Genomic DNA, 25,376 nt, shown 5'->3' on the forward strand with positions numbered 1-25,376 from the left:
TGCAGGCGAAATCGACCAATGATGAAATGATTCGTCAAGTTACAGGGAATTCCAGCAACTCTGACTCTGAGATCAAAGAGGCAGCGCCTACACAGCCAACGAGCTCGAAGTTTACACGACTGACACTGTCATCGGTGTACAGTGACAGCATGACATTAGCTGAAAATTAACACAGACATCATCTCGTGCAAGTGCAACATCGTCCTAACGAAAATAAGTGACATTTTTTTGCGCCTAAGCGTTTAGAAATTTGATAATGTGGATCACATCAGATTTTTTTTTTTTTTTCAATATAAACGGCTAATTGCAGACCTTTTAGCGAAGTGTGATGTTGGGCGAGTTGGTGCACAGCTTGATAAAATATTTGTGGCACAACTGACACAAGCAATCGCCCTATTTTGTCTCCTTTCTTCTTTCTTGTATCAGTTGCACCACACATATTTTATTGATCTCTTTAGAGCCACCTAAATGATACATTGACGGAATAGCAATGAGAATCCTGTACTCCTGCCGTGACCCTTTCCACTAGCGAAAAATACCCGTTAAAAAGTATTTTCGCTTGCATTCGTTTTTCCGGGCTGTCCAATTTTCCGGACGTTTTCCCGATTTTTTTGAAGGTCCGGGAAATCAAAAGTCGACTGCACGCAATATTGAATCCAAAAGTGTTAGCAGCCAGTCTTACTTCGCATACCATTACAATTTGTTGCTATCATATTCAATGCTTTGCCCTTGCAACGAAACAGATTTCTTTTCCTCCCTTTACTGAATGTTTGAAAGACATTTTTACAACACTGCTGCATCATCATCTAGCCGTGGCCTCTGATACTGGCTACAGCGACGCGCCATTGCCTCGCCTCAGTAGTGACGACACAGTTGTCCACATTTTAAAAAAAATTGCAAAGCCGGACATTGTCAGGGGCTACTCCACGCGAGCGAAGTGAAACCGTACACACATGCATTGCATAGGAAATGAAGACAGTGAAGAAAAATGAAGACAAATGAAGGAAATGACACGAATAGCACGAAAGACTATTCAGTGAAGCGCTCTCCATATGCAGCTCAAACTCAAAGGCGAACCAACAGGAATTTATTTATTAGTGGCATCACATGGTGCCACTTTAATAACGAAAAGCAATTCAGACACTTCTGCAGCAACTACAGAGTAGCGCTGCAAACTCAAGTCTTTTTTCCTTATTTCATTTTTGGTTTGATAGGAGGGGTGAGGACGCATGACACGGCAGCAAGGGAATGCCAGCTGGAGGGGCACCAGGCCGCCTCACGCACTAGTGAATGCTCGCTTTCGCTTCAGTTACTAGACTGAGGCGGCGTGCACGTCACCACCGCTTTGCGCTCTATCGGTCATGAGGTAACCACAGAAGACGCATGACCGAGAGAAAATGAAAAAAATTCAGGGCACAATTTCTACGTTGTTGGCGGGGAAAATTCGTTACATCAAGGATGTCTCACGCTGTCATTATGTTACACAGAGCTGACAATAGTTATTATGTGGAAACAGAACGACGACACAGAGACTAGCAGGACACGTCCTTCTTGTCTCTGTGTCGTCGTTCTGTTCTCGCGCTATAACTATCGTCATGTCATATCAACTAGCCCAAGCTGCCACACTTCTAACTTAAACAAAGGTTGCAAATACAGGTGCTTTAGTGGAGTTATCGCAAGGAATAGAAAAATTTCGTAATATTGAGGAATTCATTGCAAGGAGATTCATTAAAGGCAGGTTCAACAGTAGTTTTATATCAGATTCAGCTGGTAAGCTTGCCGTTCTGTTAAGCACCTGTGACAATGTTCCACAGAGCCCACAAGCTGTACCAACTATGGCACTCACCACGCCTCCAAAGTGGTCAAGGACCTCCTTCTCTTCCTTGGAGCGCACGGCGGACTGAAAAGCGGCCGTGCGGGCGTGTGCCGAGGAGGCAACTGCGGCGGCACTGCCCGTGGCTCCAGCCACAATGGCACCCGTGCCGGGTGGAAGCGTGTACACGTCTAGAGCCTGCAAAGCATACTTGACCAGCCGGATGAACACCAGCGTCTCCTTGGGTTGGAACTGCTTCTCCTCCAGTGGCCCTGCATTGCCACACACAAAAAACTCAAGAGCAAGCTTCCTCTTCCAAGACCAATGGTTTTTCAGACAGTAGAACGAGAAGCTAAAGTATGGTGTGTATGGCTAAAGTATGGCATGTACCGCCAGACTTGTAATTCAAGGAGTGCCCTACACAGTGCAATCGGAAAAGTTAATTAGAGCGCGAAAACTTGACACGATCACTCGCACACGCACACACCCATGCATCAAACACACAGCGCTCACTTCCAACTGATTTATTCATAGCTCGAAGGCTTGAATATATACAGGACACATTGTGCGCACACACACCAAAGAAAGCCAACAGCATACATTATCAAAACGTACAGTTAATCAATGTCATTGCCTTAGAGCGATAAACTGAAGTTCGCTTGGTAACAACGAAATTGAAGGGGCACTTACACGGTTATCTTTATTTTTTTCAATGAAAAAGGCTTCTAACACTTCACGTGCAGTTTTACTTGCGCTTCTGCCCAGAATCTTTGTTTCAGAAAATCGTGCATCACAACCACACGAGATGACATGCGCAACCAGGTGCGCATACTTGTCATCTCTTTTCGTTAATTTTTGGGCATGTTCCCTTAATCGGTCATTAATACACCGTTCGGTTTGGCCAAGTGGCTGACGTGGATGGCGCGGAGCAGTGGCAAAATGGTCAGCTGAAGAACATCTAGGAAGACTACGCATCTGATGACATCTTTAATATGAATGAATCGGCGCTATTCTTTAAGCTGCTACCAGGCAAAACGCTAGCATTCAAAGGCGACATGTGCACCGGCGGCAAGCATGCAAAACACAGAATATCAGTGGCGTTTTGCGTAAACATGACTGGAACCGACAAAACTCCGCTCCTCACGATTGGAATGTCTGCGAAGCCTAGATGTTTCAAAGCCGCCCGGTTGCCATCAGGGGTCATCTATCGCAGCAACACCGAAGCATGGATGACGACAAAACTCTTTGAGGAGTACGTGCGCCTCATCGATCGTCGTTTTGCAGCTAAGAACAAAAGAGTTGTTATTATTTTAGACAACGCTTCGATGCACGTCGCCCTGGACAACCTGACGGCTGTGAAGTTGGCATTTCTGCCACCAAACACAACAGCGATTTCCCAGCCCTTGGACCAAGGCATCATTCGAGCTGCGAAACAGCTCTACAAGAAGAATCTGCTGCACAGATTTCTTCTCGCCATTGAATGTGACAAATTATTCTCCATCGACCTGATTGGCACGATTCACCTGCTCCAATACTCGTGGCAGCAGGTTGAAGCAACGACAGTTCAAAATTGCTTCAAGCGTGCTGGCTTCAGTGTGTGTGCGGGCGACGCAGATGACGCCACGACACCAACGACCAGACTTCGGACATCGTACACGAAGCTTGCAAAACTCTGCTAGCTGAAGTGCTGGAGCGGCAGGGCGTTACGGAAGGCATTTCCTTCTCCGACTTCAGAGACACAGACAGCGATCTGCAGACATCTCCGGACTTGTCCAACAAAGCCATTGTTGCCTCGGTTTTCGAAGTTTCGCCAAATGATAGTGATGAGGACGACATGGAAAGCGACAACATGGGTGATCCAGGTCCGACAGTGGCCGAAGCTGCGCATTGCGTCGGCGTCATGCGGGTATTTGTCGAGACGAGGGGGCTGGCGGAAAAGCTGGCTCACAGCATAAGTGAGTTTGAGGCCACTGTCGTTGCTGCTAGGCCGCCGCGTCGTCAAATGAAGATTACAGACTGTCACGCAAAGTTAATAAATTACTGCATGTTTTTTGTGCTTTCATCGCACTCCCCGAAGGTTTCTTTTTTTTTTTTTTTTTTTTTTGACAGGTAAGTGAGCGACCTGACGCTATTTCGGTTAAGCAGTACTATCGTTTAGTAAGTACTTTTTCCGAGCTCCAGCCAGCTACGGTTTAACAAGGTTTCTTTGTATTCTTTGTACTTACAACACCACCATACTGCATCATTTCGATGCAAGTGCTCCCACAGAAATCCACACAGATGCTAGCGGTGTCGGTCTTGGCGCTGCACTTGCTCAACGAAAGCCTGGTTACCAAGAATATGTTGCTGCATACGCGAGCTACACTCTTACAAGAACAGAGACAAATTCTTCGGTAACTGAGAAAGAATGCCTAGCAATCACCTTGGCCATTACAAAATTTCGGCCTTATCTGTACGGCCGCCCTTTCGATGTTGTTACCGACCATATGTACGGCCGCCCTTTCGATGTTGTTACTGACCACCATGCGCTCTGCTGGTTATCCTCTCTCAAGGATTTCTCCGGACGCTTGGCACGAAGGGCTTTACGGCTTGAAGAGTACAACATCTGTGTTATTTATCGCTCAGGCCAGAAGCACGCAGATGCCGATGCTCTTTCGCGTTCGCCTGTTTCTACTGTTGCGAGTGTCTCCATCCAAGACAACTTCTTTCCACTAACAGGACCCATCGCAAAGATTCATGGATTGCGTCTCTGGTGAATTACCTATATGAAACACTCACCCGGCCACCATCTCGACCGCTACACCGACAAGCCTCCCACTTCGCCATCTGTGATGGAATACTTTATCACCGCAACTATTACTCTGACACCCGGAAATGGCTACTCGTCATACCCAGGCATCTCCGTGCCAGCATATGTGCTGCTTTCCAAGCCGATCTGCAGTGTGCTCACGCCAGTTTGTTTAAAACCTACGTCAGGCTAAGCTTTCGGTTTTATTGGCGCGGCATGTGCACATTCGTTCAAAAGTACATTCGATCTTGCGCAGAGTGCCAACGCCGCAAGCATGACCCCAGCTGTCCTACTGCACCAATGCAGCCATTACCATGCCCAGTGCGACCATTCGACCGGGTTGGAATAGACCTTTATGGTCCTCTGCCATATACATCACCTGGGAATCGATGGATTATTGTAGCGAATTATAATTTTATTCTAGCCTTCTAGGGGCATTCTTCAAGCGCAAAATAAATGCTTCGGAGACTATGCTTGGCATAAAAGCTTCAACGTCAGCCCATGTAATAAATTAACTGTCAATATAACGGACGATGGACAACATTCAAAGAATGTCACAAAGGCACCTACCGTATTTGCTCCTGTAATGACGCACTCACATAAAAAATGGACCCCCAACTTCCGTAATAAAAAATTGGATTTTTTCCCCCCCAGCATAATGAACGCACCCCTAAATTCATCCACAGCAGTCCCGTTAACCACCACCTGGCACCTCCTCACCCATTAAATTTCTTCCGTTATTTATTACTTTGCCATCTCCCCTCAACTACCTCAGCTCGCTCCCTCCCCCCCTTCGCCCGTTACCACGTGCAGTATTGCTTTTCTTTTCAACTTTAATAAACGCATCCCCTACATTCATCTGTGCAATCCCACTAACCGACACCGGGGGCCTCCTCACCCGTTGGCTCTCTTCCGTTTTTTAATTGCTTTGCCAACCCCCTCGCCCATTGCCGCGCGCATCTATTGCTTTTCTTTATATCAGTGCTCGGCATGTCCCATCCTGTCTTATCAGTGTGGCACAGCGGGTTCACTAGTGGCGCCAGTGTAGAGACATTGCAGCACGCAGCGAGCGAAGATCAAACTGCGCGCCAACCAACGCTGTTGCGAATCCCCCTCCCCTTCTTTTTTAGCCTTTCTTTTCTGTTTTTTTTTTCCACTCTAGCTGTCCCTTTATTCCTGGTTCTCCTGTGAGTGCATGCTTCTAGGTGCCCCTCAATATCGCAGGAAGATACCACTGTTAGGGTTAAACGATTGGGAGAAAATACAGTCACAAAGCGTTTTTATGGCTTGGGCTGGGGACAGCTTGCAGAAGATTGCGCCATCAAGCACCAAAGATGAGTAAAGAGCAACAAAGAAGCTGTTTCCAAACAGTGTGCACGTATGTAATTAGCAAAAGATTAAGATATTTACCTTTTTTTTTTGCACTACCACATTTTTTCTTCTCCTGAAAAAGTTCTCATAAAATTTACCCAGCATAATAAACGTGTCCTCGAACTTTGCTCCAGTTTTTCGAGAAAAAACGTGCGTTAATTACGTGAGTAAATAGGACATTTTTAAAATTTTTTATTTACAGAGTTTCTGCTGGCTTATATAGCATACTCAACATTTTCATGACATATTAAAAACAAAAAATGCTGCGAGCACAGAGTTTGGAACGCAGTAATAATAATTTTAATAAATAATACTAAAGTGCATGGCATGAAATAGCATAATACATACATGAATGCATACTAGCATCATATAAAAGAAAGTAAAAAGAAAAAATTGTGCCATCACAAGTCAGTGCAAATATAGTGTGAAGACATCCACAACATCCCCAGGGAGACGATTCTACTCATGTACAGCTCTTGAAATAAAAGGGGCCGTATTTAAGTTGGTTCTATAAGAAAGGTCCTGTAGTTTTTTTTTTGTTTTTTTTTTAATGATCCGCCTGCATGGATCATCGGACAACTTTCTCAAATATGCACTAGACTCAATGCAAAGCTGATGATGATCGAGCAAGTACATATATTTTAATTTTGTTGCGATCAATTATATTGACACTCTCGTCTAGATGTTGCCACCAGCGTGTACGTCGGCGGTGACGTAAACGTCGCCATCACTCACCGTATAGTATATGTATCTATATATATATGAAAATGCAAGGAAGAGAAAAAAACCCAAAAGACTCCGGCGCAAAATCGAACTTGGAACATCTGCGTCGTGAGTGAGAGGCGTTAACCACAGAGCCACCGAGGAGCACGTCCTTCAACGCGCGAACGGGAAGCTATTCATATCTACCCCTTACTGCTGGTGATGGGCATCTCGGAGGGGAACTATCGTGCTTTCAGCATTAACAGCAAGATGGAGCAATGAACGAGCGGCGGGGCACGCCTTCATCTGCCACGCGTACTTTGCGTCGCAAAAAGGAGTGGGTAGTCGTAAAGCCCCTGAACGCACAGTCACACGCCCTTATCTAGCAGTTGGGAGGATCTTATGTCTTGGCTGTCCTTAAGTTTTCACAGAAACGATTCTGTTACAGTTACTGGGCGCACAAAGGTCACTGCAATCGTTGGCGAAAAGAGTGCGCTTTTCAGACACTGCGAAGTAACAACTGAGATGCTTATTCGCGTTCATCTGTACCTGTGAGTACGTTTCGTGCGTTATTTGTGCAGGAAAAACACGAGACCCACTTCGATCTGCTTGCTATTCCGCGCGTGACCTTTCACTTTGTTGCTATTGTGTTCATTGCTTCGCCTTTGCGGCAAAGCTGCGACTTTTTCCACAATATCACCGCAGGTGTAAAGCTTCCAAGTTCACTGTCTGAAGCAAAGCATTAGCTGACGTAAGGTGATTATACGAGCGAAAGATAAATCGAGCAGATTTTTTTTTTAAAGTTTTCCGGTTTATCTATATTTTTCGTTATGTACGGGCACTCGGCTGCTGACCCGAAGTCGCGGGATCGGACTCCTGTTGCAGCTGCATTTCCGATGGAAGCGAAAATGCTGTAGGCCCGTGTGCTTATATTTGGGTGCACGCTAGGTGGTTGAAGAACCCCAGGTGGTTGAAATTTCTGGAGCCCTTCACTACAGCATCTCTCATAATCATACAGTGGTTTTGGGATGTTAAACCCCACATATCAATCAATCAACCAAACCACACAGGCATATTTCGAAAATAGATGAAGGCAAGTATTATACGCCAATAGTTTTATTTCGTGCATTGACCATCGTAACGTTCTCCTAAAGTATCCAAGCTTGTTCATGGCTTTCTTTCCTATATTTGTGATATGTTCATTCCACAAGAGGTCTCAAGTAATTATTATGCTTAAGTATTTATAACCTTTACAGCAGTAAAACAGCGACCATTTATTGAATACTAGGAAGTGAGTGGTGCCTTCTTTCTTGAAATTCTTACGGATACGATTTTGTAGCACAGTAAGCCCTGCCTAAAACAAACCTCCACATAACGAATTCCTTCATATTGCCGCAACATCTTGCCTGCATTCAAACAACCCGCCCATCAACGCGCGCACAGCGACATACATGCGCGCCATCTAGTGTTGCGTAGAGACGACGATGATGGCACGAGCACCCAGCTGGACACGACTGATGTGGGCCACGCGCTCGGGACTTCTCTTGAAAAGGAAGAAGAAGGCGGACATCTGTGGTGTTCGACTGACACGTTTTACGACCATAGTCACTTTGAGTTGTGGGCACAGGTTCGCCCTTTAAAAAATATGTTTTATTACACCCCCGAGTCCTTCAACATCGCTACAATATAATGAAGTTATTCTATTTCCCACCGTTGCTCCATATAAGCGCATGTATTGGTGACCTCTATGTAACAAAGTAACAGCGGGAGACAACCTTAACATAATGAATTTCCCGCACGGACAATCTAGGAATTTCGCCCCGGGTTTCGACATTTTGGTACGAGCATGCAACTTCCGCAGGCGCCCCGCCAGCAACGAAGTGCCAGTGGTGCGCACTGTGCACAAGGCAAGAGAAAGCACTCACTATTTTGTGCACGGGTGAGCGCGAGGCAGGCAGACGAGCCAGCGTTCCCACGGTTCTTGCCACCACAAGAGCCTGCGTGGATGTGCCTACCTCCCTTTAAACAAAATAAAATGCTTTTGCATTGGCAGTACCACACAAAAGAATAGTTTTCTGTGGTATCCGTGTCTATGTCCATGTCGTTTGCTCTTCGTTTTCCACGCTGTGCGTGCATGCATGGTTTCACTGCGTGTGCATATTGTAGCCCCGACGACGTACTGCATTGCTTTTTAGGGGCGAAGCTCCTTAAAACGGCACCCGTTCGTCCCTCGTCGTAGCGCGTAAGATGTCTTACGCTTTGACCTGCAAGATGGTGCCGGTGGAAGATTTCTCCTGCGCCTTGTTGAACAGTAAAAAATTCGCAGCGTGTGCGTTAACTAAAAGACGAATTCTCCTGTCTCTCATTCCCCATAAACGGCCATTGGCATGTACAATGAGCACTATCTGACAAGAAAGGGTTGCTATGTTATACTCGCTGGGCGTAACCTCCTTAGATTTAGAAAAGTTTAGCGAGCGTTGGGCCTCAGTGCCATGAATACAGTGAACTAGTATATACCATGAACTCGAGGTGGTTAAAGGTGGGAAGTAGACAAGAAGCGCAAGCCGTAAGAAAGTGTGCGTGTGCCACCACTCGTTTAGTTTTTGTATGTCCGCTGGATGGCAGAGCTTCTCTATGCAGAATATATGATGAAAAAATGCGAGATGATGGTACTTAGAGTGCTGACTAGATGAACAAACAGACACACAGGCAGATGCATGGATGGATGGATGGACGGACACACGGATGGCTGCACGGACCGATGGACGCATGAACGGACACAGGGATGGACGTGTGGATGCACAAACAGACGCACGCACGAACGGGCAGATGGACACACGGATGGTCACACAGACGGATGCATGAACGGACGGATGCTTCGCCCCACTCTCCGTCATTCACCTCGTGGATATGTTGCCAGTTTTTCTCTTTCGCTTTTTTTTTTCTTTTAAAATGCGGACAGCCGTGTTGTCACCACCGAGGAGATGTCAGATTAGGCACTGATGGAAACTTTCCGAGACCACAGTGACGACAGATCTTCGGAGGTCAACTAGTCATGCGCTTCAGTCTTGCGCCGCGCGCTGAGAGGTCGCAGGCTTGAGATTTTTGCAATTAGCCGATTAGTTTTGGCAACAACACGGCAGCGCGTTGAATGCAATGCAATGAACGGGATAGCAAAAAATTGTAATGTTATACGAAGTAAGGCTGGCAGACAACTCTTTTGGATCCGATATCCCAGGACTCCTTGAAAACGCTCGTGTGAACAAATACAGCTACTCCGGGGAGAAGTGCTCTTTTCACACAGTCCCTTCATGTCGAAAGCGCACTAATACTTAACAAGATAGCTCGCGCTGCAGCGATCGCGACCGCTTTTAAAATCAAAGTTCATTGTTTCTATTCAAATGATCTCCCCCCCAGCGTTTTTTTCATGCTCGTTCAAGATAGGTGGTTTACTTTGTTTGAGCATTCGACAGCAGTTTTAACACACGACAGAAGACGGGTGGCTTACTTTCTGTTTGAGCTTTCTGATGGCAGTTATAACACGCAAGAGATGTAATGCAATTTCAAGGAAATAGGGATGGGCCGACTCATTTGATCTCTGCTTCAGCAGCGCTCGTGCGCTTTTACTTCCTCGTGAAAGTTACAATGCGTGGGGGCATGTTATCCATTTAGACATCATGGCGGCGACAACAAAAACTGGATGAGAGTGTCTATAAAATTGCTATAGCAATAATAACGCAGTCTTTTACTGCCAGATATGTGTTTTGGGTTAGCTCTGCTTTCTGTCCCCCTTTTGTTATATTTGTGCCTTTATTTTCTGTATTTTCGTACCGACCCTGCTTATAATGAAATCCCCTTTATAACAAGTTTTTCCAAGAATTGATAAATTTCATTATATCCAGGTTTAACTGTATTGATACTCATCTGCCATCCTTTACACCACATATGTAGTTTGTCTAGGGCACTACTTAATAAAGCCTGCTCATCACTTCCTGATAAAGAAAGCAACCATCTGCGAACAGTTTAATTTTGACAGGTGTATTGCAAAGGCAAAGCAGATGAACCTTTCCCATTTTTAATGGAGGTTCTCCTCAGTTGGTATACATAGCAATTCTCTGCAATACACACTTTGAGCATACCATGTGGACAAGCCCGAATAAACCAGCCAGCCGTGATCTGTATTATGTTTGCCCATGCAGAGTGGTGCCAGGAAATTCCCTTTTCATGAAGTGCCAGACAGAGGAAGGGGATCAGCAGAGGTAGCATCCTAGAACAATCACTAGTAAGAACAATTACCTCAGTGTTGATAACAGCGTAAGTAGACACAACATCAAAAAACATAGGCTAGCACCGAATGAGGAGCATCAACAGAATTCGTAATGTGATGGCACTCCCTAACAGAAAAATGCCGCCCGCATCTTTCCAATGGGGAATACGAGCAAATGCGTCGGAGAGTGGTGGGGGTATCGCGTGAATGTTGCATAATTGGGTATGGTTTCGGAATGCTTAATTGTTATTTCGTCTATATTCTTTTTATTTATTGAATAAAAGAGAAGCGCTGCCTTCATCCTCAAGCGAAAATCAAGTAAAGACGCCCTTGAATGAATTCATATCGCGCGATCCACTGCCTACATATTATTACGAGGTAGTGGGCATGGCTCCGCGCCGTCGTAGACGCATCAATGAAGAAGAAGCGGATTCTGCGCGCGAGATCCTAGCAACGATGAGGTGTCACACCTACCTGTAAATATTGCAAATACACTCCTTTCTATCTTCCGTGTATTTGTAATCCCCGTAAAAAATTGGTGGACGTGCTGGGTAACGAAGCACACTACAACGGAGCTCCGCAGTGGTCGTCAAATCAGAGTTTCAGTGATAGAACACGGGACTGATCCCACGGCCACCTCTCCATCAGCCTCGGCAACGCCTGCACCATCTACGGCAACGCCTGCACCATCTACGGCAACGCCTCCACTGGCCCCACCCCCACCCACGTACGTGCTGATGCATCCGAAACATCCAGGAACGTTCTGCGGTACGGACGAAGTTGATGTTGACGACTGGATAGCCGACTACGAACGTACCAGTGCGCTCAACCGGTATGGCCCGATTCTCATGCTGGCCAACGTGCTGTTTTATCTGAAAGGCACAGCCAAAGTCTGGTACGAAAACCATTAGGAGGAGATCGGCAGTTGGGGCACGTTCAAGGAGAAGCTTCGCAATTTATTTGGGAAGCCCATCGGTCGAAAGGCGGCTGCAAAAAAGGAGTTGTCTATACGTGCTCAGACGTCCGCAGAGCCGTATATCTCGTATATGCAGGACGTGCTGGCTCTATGTCATAAAGTCGACAACGACATGTCGGAGTCGGATAGGGTTGGCCACGTCCTCAAGGGTATAGCGGACGATGCGTTCAACCTGCTAATGTGCCGGAACTGCACGACCGTTGAGGATATTATTCAGGAATGCCGGCATTTTGAACAGGCCAAAACCAGGCATATTTCAAGATCTTTCACTCGACTGCCGAACCCCGCTGCGACGTCCTCCTGCGAAGATTGGCTGACCTCTCATCAGCAGTCTTCACCGGCGTCCGAAATTACGCGAATCGTCCGGCAGGAGATCGAAGAAATTACACCTGCTCTTCCCACCAACGGCCCCGTCGATTCTCAAGTACCTCAGGTTTGCTTGGTAAAGTCGATCGTGCGGGAAGAGCAATTTGGGCTTCGATGTCTGCGCCGTTGCTCAGTCTCGATTAATTGACTTCCGTTCAAGGTCCCTGCCGCGTCCCAGGTCACTGCCCCAGGAACGGTCTTTTCCATGCTCTCGCAATCCGGCCGAATGGCAAACGGCGGAGGATCGGCCGATCTGCTTTAACTGCCGCCGCATAGGGCACGTCGCACGGTATTGCCGCAACCATTGGTCTTCGTTGCGAACACAGTATAACACTGCTCGCCGCGCCGACAGCTACTGCCGCCTTCCACCCTTCGATGCCCCTAATACGCAGCACAGCCGCTCACCGTCGCCTCAACGTCATCAGTCTCATTTGCCGCCTGCACATCGCCCGTCGTCCCCTTCTCCTCTACGACGACGCCCGACCTCCCCGCTCAATTCTCATATAGGAAACTAAGCAGAAGAGCTCTTAGAGGTGAAGCTGCATCCTCGATACCGATCTTAAATCCTCTCCTTGTACTGCTGACACGACAAAATTTGATCGACGTAGACGTTGACGGCCTGACTGTTTCTCCACTTATTGACACCGGGGCGCATATTTCTGTGATAAGTGCCCGACTTCGTCACCGCCTGACGAAAGTTCTCACACCGGCTGCTTCTGGCATTATTCGTGTCGCCGACAGAAAAAGTCTTGCCGTCATAGGAATGTGCACAGCACGCATCACAATCGCCGATCACCCCACATCTGTTCTCTTTGCAGTTATTGAGCAGTGCCCCAATGACCCGATTCTTGGATTAGATTTCTTGTCCACTCATGCCGCTCTCATCGACTGCGCAACCGGCGCTCTCCAACTTCAACTGCCTCAACTTGGGGCTGTGCCGTCCTCACCGTCACACCGATTGTGCGCTGTTGATTATGTTCGGCTGTCACCCCAAGCCACCACGTTAGCGGCCTTAACAATATCACCAGCTCTTCCTGACGGTGACTACATAGTGTCTCCATTAGTGGATGTGCTCTTGGCGCGAAGTGTTGCTGTGCCGCATACCATCGTGACTATCGTGGACAACTACGTTCAGTTTCCGCTTCTCAACATTAGTAGTTCGACCCAAGTTCTCCCGCAAGGCATTTCGTTAGGCCATGTTTCCCCACTTGATGCATGTAACATCGTGGCATTAGACCCCGAGGACTGCTCGTCTCCTATTGCAGCCAGCCGAGCAAACGCACCTACCGATGAAATCACGATGATGATTGCCCCTGATCTTCTGCCCTGACAGGCTGCGCAACTCCACCACGTTCTGACCACCTACCGAGATATTTTCAACATCGATGACCGCCCTTTAGGTCAAACGTCCGTCGTGCGTCATCAAATACATACCGGCGATGCTAGTCCTGTTAGACGGCGACCATATCGTGTTTCCCAGTCCAAACGCGAGGTCATACAACGAGAAGTCGAGAAGATGCTTTCTAAAGGAGTCATAGAGGCCTTTTCAAGTCCATGGCCGTCACCTGTTGTTTTAGTCAAAAAGAAAGATGGCAGCTGGAGATTTTGTGTTGACTACCGTGCCTTGAACAATATAACCCGCTAAGACGTATATCCGCTGCCCCGAATCGACGACGCCCTTGACTGCCTTCATGGCGCGCGATACTTCTCATCTATAGATCTGCGTTCGGGCTATTGGCAAATTTCCGTCGACGACTTAGACCACGAAAAAACTGCCTTTGTCACACCGGACGGCCTTTATCAGTTCAAGGTTATGCCTTTTGGGCTATGCAACGCCCCGGCAACCTTCGAACGCATGATGGACTCTCTCCTCCGTGGTTATAAATGGTCCATCTGCCTTTGCTATCTCGACAATGTGATTGTTTTTTTTTTCCAACGTTTGAAAGCCACCTACCTCGCCTGTCGACCATTCTAGCCGTTTTTCGTTGAGCGGAACTCCAGCTGAACTCGAAGAAGTGCAATTTCGGCCGACGAGAAATCACGGTCCTTGGTCATCGTGCAAGTGCTGCTGGCGTCCAACCGGACCCCGATAAGATTAGCGCTGTCAAGAACTTTCCTATTCTTTCTACTACCAAAGATCTTCGTTGTTTTGTCGGCTTATGCTCGTAATTCCGACGTTTTATACGCAATTTGGCTACAATTGCACGACCACTCACTGATCTTCTCAAAAAGAATGCGCCCTTCTCGTGGGGCCAAGACCAAGCAGCTGCGTTTTCCATGCTGATCCAGGTGCTCACTTCACCACCAATATTGGCTCACTTCGACCCGTCCGCGATGACTGAAGTTTGCACAGACGCCAGTGCTCACGGCATCGGCGCCGTCCTCGCTCAACACCAGGAGGGCCAAACGCGTGTTATTGCGAATGCCAACTGCCTTCTCTCCACATCTGAGCGAAACTATTCGATAATGGAGCGCGAGTGTCTTGCGCTGGTCTGGGCTGTAGTGAAATTTCGCCTATACTTGTATGGCCAGGAGTTTTCAGTTATTATGGATCACCACGCTCTGTGTTGGTTGCCGTCGTTCAAGGACCCAACTGGTCGCCAAGGTCGCTGGGCTCTACGTCTCTAGGAGTATGACTTCGACGTAATTTATAAGTCTGGCAGGTTACACCAAGATGCCGATTGCCTCTCGCGTTATGCGGTGAATCCTGCAAGCCTCGCCGTCCATGAGAGCGATTCTTGTGTGCTCGCCATATCCGATTTGCGCGACATCGGTACAGAGCAGCGCTGGGACGCAACCCTCAAGACTGTCATTGAGCGAATATCTTCAGGACATTCTAACCCTTCGCTCCGTCAATATGTCCTCCGCACAGAAATTCTGTACCACCGCAACATGAAGCCTGATGGCCCGGACCTTTTGTTGGTTATCCCCCGACACCTGCATACCACCATTCTTCAACATCTGCATGAAGCCCCGACAGCAGGACACCTAGGTTTTTCACGCACCTATCACCGCGTGCGGCAACGGTTCTTTTGGCCTGGCCTGTATAAATTTTTGCGCCGCTATGTCGCTGCTTGCGAGCGCTGCCAGCGTCGCAAACGTCTTACTCTCCATACGGCTGGCCTGCTCGAACCTTCGACATTCCCCCGGAACCATTCTTCCGCGTTGGCCTCGACTTGCTCGAACCTTTCCCAACGTCCGTGTCAGGCAACAAATGGATCGCTGTCACAACAGACTATGCGACCAGATATGCTATAACTCGTGCCTTGCCAAGTAGCTGCACTACAGACGTTGCCGACTTTCTACTGAATGACGTCATTCTGCAGCATGAGGCTCCGCGCCAGCTTCTGACGGATCGTGGCCACTGCTTCCTCGCAAAAGTTATCGACGAAATCCTCCGTAGCTGCTTTCCCGAACATCACCTTACCACTGCCTACCATCCCCAGACCAACGGTCTCACAGAGCGCCTCAACCGAACTCTTACGGACATGTTGTCCATGTAAGTCTCTGCTGACCACCATGACTGGGACGCAATGCTCCCCTACGTTACGTTTGCGTACAATTCATCAAGGCATGACACCGCCGGCTATTCTCCGTTCTTTCTTCTGTACGGCCGCAACCCTGCCTTGCCATTCGACACACTCCTTCTGATACTACCGAAGCAACGATGTATGCTCAGGACGTTGCTTCTCGAGCCCGCGTTGCTTGCCAAATCGCGCGCACTAGGCTCACTGCTTCTCAGGCCTCGCAAAAAGTCCGCTACGATGACTGGCCCCGCGACGCTGACTACCCTGCTGACTCTCTCGTCCTACTTTGGACGCCGCATCGACGTGAAGGCTTGTGCGAGAAGCTCCTTCCACGATACACCGAGCCCTACGAAGATCTCTGCAAGGTCACTGACATCGACTACCTCATTACTCCCGTTGAACCACCTTCATCTTCTGCCACAACACCTACTGATGTTGTCCATGTGTCGCGACTAAAACGCTACAACACTGCCAGTCCCGATTGATTTAGCGGCACCTTGACAACGCTTCGTCCGCCGGGGGTGACATTACGAGGCAGTGGACATGGCTCCGCCCCGTCGTAGACGCATCAATGAAGACGAAGCGGATTCGGCGCGAGATCCTAGCAACCCTGAGGTGTCACACCTACCTGCAAATATTGCAGGTACACTCCTTTCTATCTTCCGTGTATTTGTAATCCCCGTAGCAAATTGGTGGACGTGCTGGGTAACGAAGCGTACTACAATGGGGCTCCGCAGTGGTCGTCAAATCGGAGTTTCCATGATGGAACACGGGACTGATCCCACGGTCACCTCTCCATCGGTCTCGGCAACGCCTGCACCACCCCGTAACAATATACAGGGTGGCCAGTGAACGGTCGTGTAGGGCAAGCAGCCATTTTCTTTTACCAGCAAAGGAGGGAAAGGACTGTTTTGCGGGTGTCTTCCTGGGATGGCTCAAGACGCGCGCATGCGGCACGAGACGTGATCATGCAATGTGGAGGTGTGAACGGCGCCTCCGCCGACGCCGAAACGAGACATCGTGCGACTCAAAAATGCTCCGCTTTTTAAAAAGGGGACATCGTTTCAAAATGCAGCCCCAATGTTGCCACAAGGCTACTCCCCTCCCCTAGTGCTGCTGCATGTCCTGGGAGCAGGAATGCTGGTGCGAACTCACCACCGGGCATCTTACACGTGCCGATGCCCCAGGTGATGGTCTTGACGCCACACACCAACGTCTTCACCAGGCTCCGACAGTCAGCCACTGTGTAGCAGTTGTTCTGCATGTGATGAAAGCCAAAAACAGGAACCTTGAGCAAGCTTTTTCATGTGCGAAGATAATGGGTTTTCACACAGCGCAGTAGATCCCTGACATAAGCAGCACACATATTACCGCACGTGTATTTTACAAGTCATTTTCAGGGGTGCCACTCGAAAAGTGAGGTTTGAAGCAATTTTTGGAGTAACAAAATGTGAATTTATAACCAGTTTGGAGCACCTAAACAGGCATTTCGGAGAACTTTCGAGCACAATATATGCACACTGTTAAATACTTCTACAGAGATTTCGAGCGTAATCACAACAAAACATTGTTTGCAAGGTAATGCCAAACACACTCCTTTTTATATTTTATGTAAGCTTGTGCGAATAGTGAATTTTAGGTTAGAAGCCAATAGCGATTTTGCTTGAATAACTTAGAATGGAATTCGAATGGTATGTATGACATGCAAAAAAATGAAAATATTTATCATGACTAACTATCCTGCACAATTTTTTTTTGAAGTAAGGGTTGATTGCAAATGCCATTTCTTTTTTTTTTTTTTTCAAAGAAACAGGAACAATTCAGTCATAGTGGGATTTGAGTTTCAGTGGGATGCGAGTGATAACTTGTAAAATAAGTAACATTTTATATTTACTATATTTAGAGCAATAAACCATCATAGCGAGCTTTTGAGCTTAACATTGATTTGAGAGTAATACTTGCATTTAAAGGGCCCTGCGACACTTTTCGAAGTGACGTATTTATTCAAATATAAGTTGACCTTTTTTTTCTGCAAATGTTCTTCACAATCAGCGATCGACCTATATTCGTGACCAAAGAATCTAGACCTATATTGATTGCTTCATTTGATTCGTCCCAGTACAGTGTAACAGGAGGCGGAGGCTAAAGCCCTAATGATGGCTTAAGTGATCCTTTACCCATTTTGTGAACTATGGCAGCAGCTGAAGGGCCACCCCAACATCATCACAATATCATATACCTTGCACAGGGCATCACAATATGACATACCTTTTTTTTTCCTTTACTCTCCCATTGTTTTGCATAAAGACCATGTCGAGAAAGAAAAACTGAAAGCACGATTTATACATAGCTTACACAAGAAAGAGACCTCATGGGACCTTCTGCACCTAAAGAAATTCTACATAGTTTACACAACAAAAAGAGCCGCCAATTCTGTGACACTTAAATGAGACACATCTATACCTTTGCTAATATAATTACTTAGAATTCTTGGAAGAGTACATCAGAGCATCGGAAAACCACAATTAGTGCGGAAGTAAGGAAGGTTCCACATTTGTGCATTCCTTTTTCCGTACGCCTTTTACTTTAAGCACAAATTCGCCATTTTCGTAAACGAAGAGTTTGAGCGCTGTGGGAGTTCAGCCCCGCAACGCTCAAACCAATTGGGTTATATCGAATTATTGATGTTTTATTGCACTGAATTCTCGATAATAAACTAGCTATTTGGAAAGCATCACCTAAATTCGCCCTCGCTGCGCGCCCATGGGCCCGCCGTCCCTTTGTGGCGATGGTCCGAGCTCGCGTGCACAGCTCAAACATGTTGCGGCGAGACGTCACGTCGCGATTTCTACGTCGACGTGTACATGTAGACAGATGAACGAGGACGCGACACCCCTGCTTGGAGCTCGCAGTGCTCAAACCTGCGGTGGTGTACCATGCAACACATATATTGGAAAGAGACTACACAGCGTCTGCAGCTAAAATGGTACTCTCAAAGCAGTCTGTATTGATATAGGTCATTCACTTTGATTATCTTGTATTTTTTAAACAGTGGGTCGCTAGGTGCTAGAAATATAGTGTTGTCTATCAGCCGTAGTATTTTTTTTTGTGTATGTTCAGAAATTTTTTCAAGTTTGTTTCTGCAGTTGTTCCCCAAACCAAATAGCAATATTTAAGAACTAAGTAGCGCTTTGTATATCAATAACTTCACCGAGTTGGGGTACCAGACGTGGTTGAATATTACGGTTATCCGGCTTAATTTTATTTGAATATTGTTGACGTGGCATTCCATTGCAAAGAACTGGAGAAATGTACCCCAACTTTCACCAATTCCACTACTTGTATATCTGAGCCTCTCAATACAATGTTATTCTCCAAAGTCAATTGTTCACCATTAGGATGAAAAACTACGACCATTGTTTTAGTTGCATATATTTTTAACCTATTGTTACTTGTCCAGTTGTCTAACTTCTGTAAGACCTCATTAGCCTTATTAGAAAGAATAACATCTAATGCTGAAGTGACAAAAATACTCGTGTCATCTCCATAATAAACTCGACTTCTGGAAAGATATGGACTATTTCATTATATACAAAGTGAACAATAAAGAGCCAAGAATGCTCCCTTGTGGTACCCCTGAAATTATATTTTTCTTATCTGATACTAAATCATTTATCGAAACAAATTGACATTTATGTGCCAGATAGCTTTTAAGTAACATGAGTGGGAGCCCGGGAATGTCATAATGCTTTAATTTTTCGAATAAAATGCCATGGTGAATGCAGTCAAATGCTTGTGTGAAATCCAGAAAAATTCTGACCACTTTATCTTTTTGTTCAAACTGTTGTAGAATATATATATATATATTTTTTTTTTGATCCAGTTGGACGAGTTTTGTAGACTTACTTTTTTGAAAGTCATATTGCGATTTTGTCAGGCCATGTTTAGTGCAAAAACACGATAAACTAAAAATAATTTTTTCGAAACCTTTAGAAAATACAGGGAGAATAAATATTGGTCGATAATTTGCAGCGTTATGCTTGTTCCCCTTTTTATAGAGAGCCATTACGTGTGCTGTTTTTTATAGAGAGCCATTACGTGTGAAGGAAAAGCCTCTGTCGAAACACAGAGATTAAATATGTGTGTTAGTACAGGACTGATCTGATCGATAACATATTTCACTGGTTTTATAAGCATTCCATCGGCGTCGCAGCTGCGGCTGTTTTTTAGGGGGCGACACTGTACTTGAAAAGAAATCTCAGATATTTTCATGTGTTAATAAAGAAAATTCACAGATTGATTAAGTTTTTCATGCTGATTTCAGAAAAGTAATTACTATTCCTCTAAACTAATTATTTTTTAGATATCCTAAAATTCATTACCTATTGTTTGCCGGTATGACGACACAAGAAATTACCGTAATTACTCGAATCTAACGCGCACCTTTTTTCCGGTTAAGCGAGTTCATAAATCGCATGCACGTTAAAATCGAGTACGAACAAAAAAATTACGGTCAATCTATTGCCATCGGCAAATCCAAAATGGCCGCCCCCTACGTGCGTCGGCATGGCGCGTCGGCCATTTCTGCCTATGTGTTTCCCATGTGCGGCACTTCGTACGTGTGCTGAGGAGTTCGTCATCTAGTAGTGCATTAGCATCGACGGCGTGGAAGGGCTGACTCCAAAAACTCCAGTGCACCACGATGCCGCTTTTAAAAAAAAGTCATCGCAGGTGCAGAAACGTACGGAAATCGGGCCGCATCGCGGTCGTTCGGAGTTCCCGAAACGTGTGTGCGGGACCGGCGGAAACAAAAGCAGAAGATTGTCGACAGCAAAGCTTCACGCAAAGGCTTCAGTGGACCACAGCAGGGTCGGTTTCTGCAAACTAAAGAGCTGCTCGGCGAGTATGTGCTTGAGCAGAGAGCAGCACAGCGGCCCGTGACGACAGAGCTGCTCCAAGTGCGGGCTATGCAATTAGCCTTAGAAAAAGGTCTAATGCGGAGCCAGTTTAAAGCGAGCAGGTGCTGGCTAACTAACTTTATGAAGAGGAAAGGCTTTTCCTTCCGAAGGGGAACATACATATGCGAAAACATTTGCGGAGGAGTACGATGAAAAGCTTCACAGTTTTCAGAGGTTCGTCTTAAACTTGCGGCGCAACAACGGCTACCTGCTTGGGCAAATCAGGAATGCCGATCAGATGCCTCTTTACTTCGACATGCCTGGCACCAAAACCGTCGAGAAGAAGGGGGCGAAGCAAGTTCGCGTGCTGACATCGGTCCACGGTAAAACTACAGTGACGGCAATGCTCTGTTACACGTCAGATAGGCACAAGCTTCGCCCGTACCTCATGGAAGACGCTCCCGAAAGGAGTCGTTTTTTCGAGTGGTGTGACCGTGCGGGCCAGCGAGAAAAGTGGGTGTGCGTTGCAATCGATGTCTTACTTTTTTTTTTTTTCGCAGTGAAAATCAGGTGCACGTTACAATCGAGGGCGCGGTAGAATCGAGTAAATACGGTAGTATTGCAGAGCTACTATTGGGCACATGCCTGTGTACTTACTAATGAACATAAGCCACACAACGGTAGGAGTGCTTTTATGATTTGATAACTTTAGCAAAGTTTGTCGCACCTTGCATTTCAGTGTTGCAGAAACACCCACTTCATGCTCCAATTTCTGGCAAAAAATAAAATTTTTGAAGATCTCTATCGAAAATTCATACCTACCATTGTGTAAACTAAAGATACAGCCACATGTCACAACAAAAATGACAGTCCTAGCTGCTCTGGAAGCAGAAATATCTTTTAAACAAGTTTGCAATTGCAGCAAAATTTGAATCCTGAGAAATCATACAAAAACACAAGTCCATTTTGGGCAGGCAGTAGCATGGAAAAGCTGTTTATTTACGACGATGTGCAAATTCAGCTTTCTCAGTAGGCACCAAGCATGCAGCCCTTCTGTTTTGCGTCACCTAAATGACATTTTTTCAATGCCCGCTGCATGTTTTCCACAGAGGCACTCTAGCGAGCTGATGCAGTAGCCGTGTGCTCGTCCGCCAACTAGGCCGCTTATCAGTTTGGTGACGCCTATATGTGACGAATGTGCGCGTGTCATCCACAATCCGTTGTATAATAAAGCGATGTTTTCCAGCTTTTCCAGATTGAGTTGATGTCGCAGATTGAACTCGCACACTCGCTCATCAATTTCAAAGCTCCAAGAGCAGCGGGGTGTTAGTTTTCTTTTAACGCAAGATTGCCACATTTTCAAGTGGAGGCCGCGGCGCTATATGTTCATCATTACGGACGCGCCGTTACAAGCCCTCTACCTGTTGCCAGTAGCCTCCATTGAGCGGGCGGCGAGCACGTTCACCGTAAATGGATTGATTTTCCGTTGTTTGCCGACGCGCAGTGAACTCCACTCTGACGACTTGTCACACAGTTCACGTCAGACGAGGGGACCACGCGGCATCAGCGCGTTTAGTGATAAGACTGCGCTTCCGTTCCATCGTTGCAAACATTGCTATCTCTCATAGCTTCACTTCTGCATTTTTACTTGCCGTCCTGTAACAGTTGAGGCTCCAAAACACTGCCGCTTTCAGCGATGTTGTCGACAACCGACGAGCTCGTACGTGAGTTACGCCTACACCGGCGACTTGGCGACTGCCGTTGATCGCCGCAAGTTTGCTATCCTCCCTGTCCTAAGTAATAGCGGCGCACTTTCTGAAGTTCACAGCGAACGAACGATCGTTACACCCGCTTCACAAATTAGTGTTTCGCGGAACTTCTTTACTGTGGCAGGCAGTCGACAGCATCATGACAAAATGGCGCATGCCCGCGCGCGTCACGATGAAGAAGCAGACGCCGGAAATGCCACTTGGTCAATCGGGTGCCAAGATTGTCATGTGCCCCAAGCAACCAATAGAATCGCGCACTGTTGTTTCTCGATGATGCTTTTTTGCTGAAAAACCAATGAACAAGACGAGGCACTGGTGGCAGGAAATTGAAGATGAAGAACGACCCTTCTAAACGAGACCAGGATGACCACGATAGCTCGTGTGTAAGGCAACGGTTTGGCGTGGAAAAAGCACGACTTTAGCATCTATTTGTGCTCATATTATTCGCACAGGGGTGTTATAAATTGGTTTTGTGCCAGAAATAATGACACGAGAAGCTAGAAACTTCTCAGATAAGTGCAAAAATAGTTGCAGATTTCGAAAATGTCAACTTCAAAAAGTAGATTTTTTTGCGATTTTTGGCCTTTTAAGACCTGTGTTCACCCTTAAGCCGAAAAATACTGTGCGGACTTCTGGTTCAATAGTACCCGCTAAGAAAAACGTGTTTGTAGTTTTCGGACCTAGGGTTCATTAAGCAGTAGGTGATCTGTCGTCAAAGTCTCTGTAAATTAAGTAATCATTAAAAACATTTGCCATAGCTTCTCCGGTGACCAAGTTTCCATCATAGAGTACCTCTTCTGTTTTCGGATTGCGGCCCATCAAAGAGTTTATTCGATTCGATAAAACATGTGCTCGTTTCAAGCACACAGGGATTGTATGTGATGAAGCCCCTTGGATTTCTGAATTTCTTTACTTAAGGTATTTCAGAACTGTTTGAAAACAATTAGCTCTGCCTCGTCGTGCGTACGCATGAATTTCCGAAATAATCTGTCTTTCATGTCTATGTTGCGTAAGAGTTCACGTGTAATCTAAGGTTTCCGATAACCTTTACGTCTTTTCCGCTATAAGAAAAAGGGAATCGTTTATAAGGGAAGTGTGTTGCGTATAAACAGATAAAGGATTCTATAAAAGTGTCATAGGCTGCATTCACATCATTTTAGTGGAAAACATTGTCCCAATTCAAAGCGCCAATCTCTGAACGGAAGGCATCTAAAGCAGCTGGCGAGACATACTGAGAACAATAAAGAACGTCATTCTAAAGTAACGTAGGTGCACCTGTTTTTACAAAACAACATATCACCATGTGATCACTAATAAGATACGTAAGAACAGCACAGGTCGCACGCAATAGATCACAGTTTGTGATAAATACGTCTATGGTGGTCCCCGAAGACAGAGTAATTCTAGTGGATTCATGATCTAACTAAAGCAGGCACGGCACCACAAATGACTACTATGAAAAACTAGCTCGAAAGTTGTCTCTATGCGTGTATACGAATGTGCACATAACTTTTGAGGCATGTGCACGACGCAGTTAGCAGGCAACACTTCGCCGCATTGTTTACAGGAGGAAGCTTCATGAGAAACACAGCAAAAGCGATGAACAGTAGCTATGAACAGTAGCTTCAACCACTTGCTGCCACTAGTAATCGCCCCATCTCACACGGCGGAACAGGTTTTAGAAAACACCACGCGTGATGACAAGCGAAGGCGCCCACATTGCTATCCGTCGAATCTCCACAAAAATGGCAACGAGCGCGTATTGTATCTTTTCGGAGTCTGCTAGCCGGAAACCTGCCCAAAACAATCCAGAGAGCTTCCGTAACTAAACTATCCTGGAAACGTCTGGCGACCCTCGGGCTCCTCGCAGGTAGCCAGAACCTCGAACCCGAGAAAAATGAACACCAACTGGTAGTGCACCCCGGGGGGGGCATGGAGCAACTAAAGAAAAAAAAAAAAACGCGCCCACTCTAGCTGGCTCTGGCGGCCCGCAGGTAGCCAGAAGTGGAAAATCGAAGAGTCCAAGTAGATGCCCTACTGAAAAGCGCACCCACCTTCTCCTCCTTGAGATCGGCCAGGGAGGCAGAGAACTGCAGGCTGGCACGGGCGCTGTCGTCAGGCCGGTTGGCTTCGGATGGAGGGCCCTGCTGTCGGCTGCACATAGACCCAGAATTACACTAAACCTTGAGCTGAAAAGTAGCACTGATCACGAAAATTACTAGATGGAAGGCAGCTGACAACTGCCGACTGCCTTGTCTGCAAGTAAATACTCTATTTACTCATATTACCCCATTCTCTCCTCGTGTTTTTTATCACCCCGTTTTACTGTCAGTAATTCTCAGCTCAAACCACACCGACACTGTTCAGGAAGCTTCGGGACAGCAGTAGATCATTTTCTTAAGATTACGCCCACTTCGTGAACAGCACAGTTTATTCTGGAACCTACCTCGTCGCTAGCGATAACTTTAGAATATTCGATGGCAAGTGTATAAATAGCGACACGCCTCACCGCTTGTCAGTTCATCGACGGCCGATGCTCTGTACGCTATCAGTGCCTTACTCTCTTTTTGCGTGGCCACAAGTTCGGCCCGAATAAACAGTTACTCCTTCGACCTGGAGTATGCTCCCTGCGTTCTTGTCATGATTTCTGACAATATGATAGTACCTGTTGTAAGCATAACCAAAGAATCCTGCAGAGTAAGGTCCATTTACGCACTAAAGAGACACGTCCATTTTGCATGAGATACTGCTCGCAAAAACAGCTGAACTGCCATTTGATAACTATCTGAAGCAAAAGCTTAAAAAGTAGAAAATAGGAATCATGTACAATGTTCCAGGCACAACCCCTTATCCTAATGATAGACTTATTCTAATGATGGACTCAACACAAGGCTCAAAC

The 25,376-nt window shown here is 46.5% G+C and overlaps 1 protein-coding gene across 7 annotated transcripts in view; it reads right to left on the reverse strand.

Annotated features, from left to right (window-relative positions):
* Nipped-A (Transcription-associated protein Nipped-A) overlaps positions 1 to 25,376 on the reverse strand; it is a 991,444-nt gene that overhangs the window by 745,800 nt on the left and 220,268 nt on the right. For 6 of the 7 annotated variants that reach the window (XM_075869412.1, XM_075869408.1, XM_075869400.1 and 3 more), the window contains 3 exons: positions 24,532 to 24,631; positions 16,966 to 17,068; positions 1,847 to 2,085 (listed from right to left, as the gene is read on the reverse strand). In XM_075869412.1, coding sequence (XP_075725527.1) covers positions 1,847 to 2,085; positions 16,966 to 17,068; positions 24,532 to 24,631 — 442 coding nt within the window. Of the gene's footprint in view, positions 1 to 1,846; positions 2,086 to 16,965; positions 17,069 to 18,548; positions 18,701 to 24,531; positions 24,632 to 25,376 lie in introns of those variants that run through there. The other variant, XM_075869419.1, reaches the window with a different exon arrangement.

Source organism: Rhipicephalus microplus, chromosome 1, assembly GCF_043290135.1.
Source record: "Rhipicephalus microplus isolate Deutch F79 chromosome 1, USDA_Rmic, whole genome shotgun sequence".
NCBI lineage: Eukaryota > Metazoa > Arthropoda > Arachnida > Ixodida > Ixodidae > Rhipicephalus > Rhipicephalus microplus.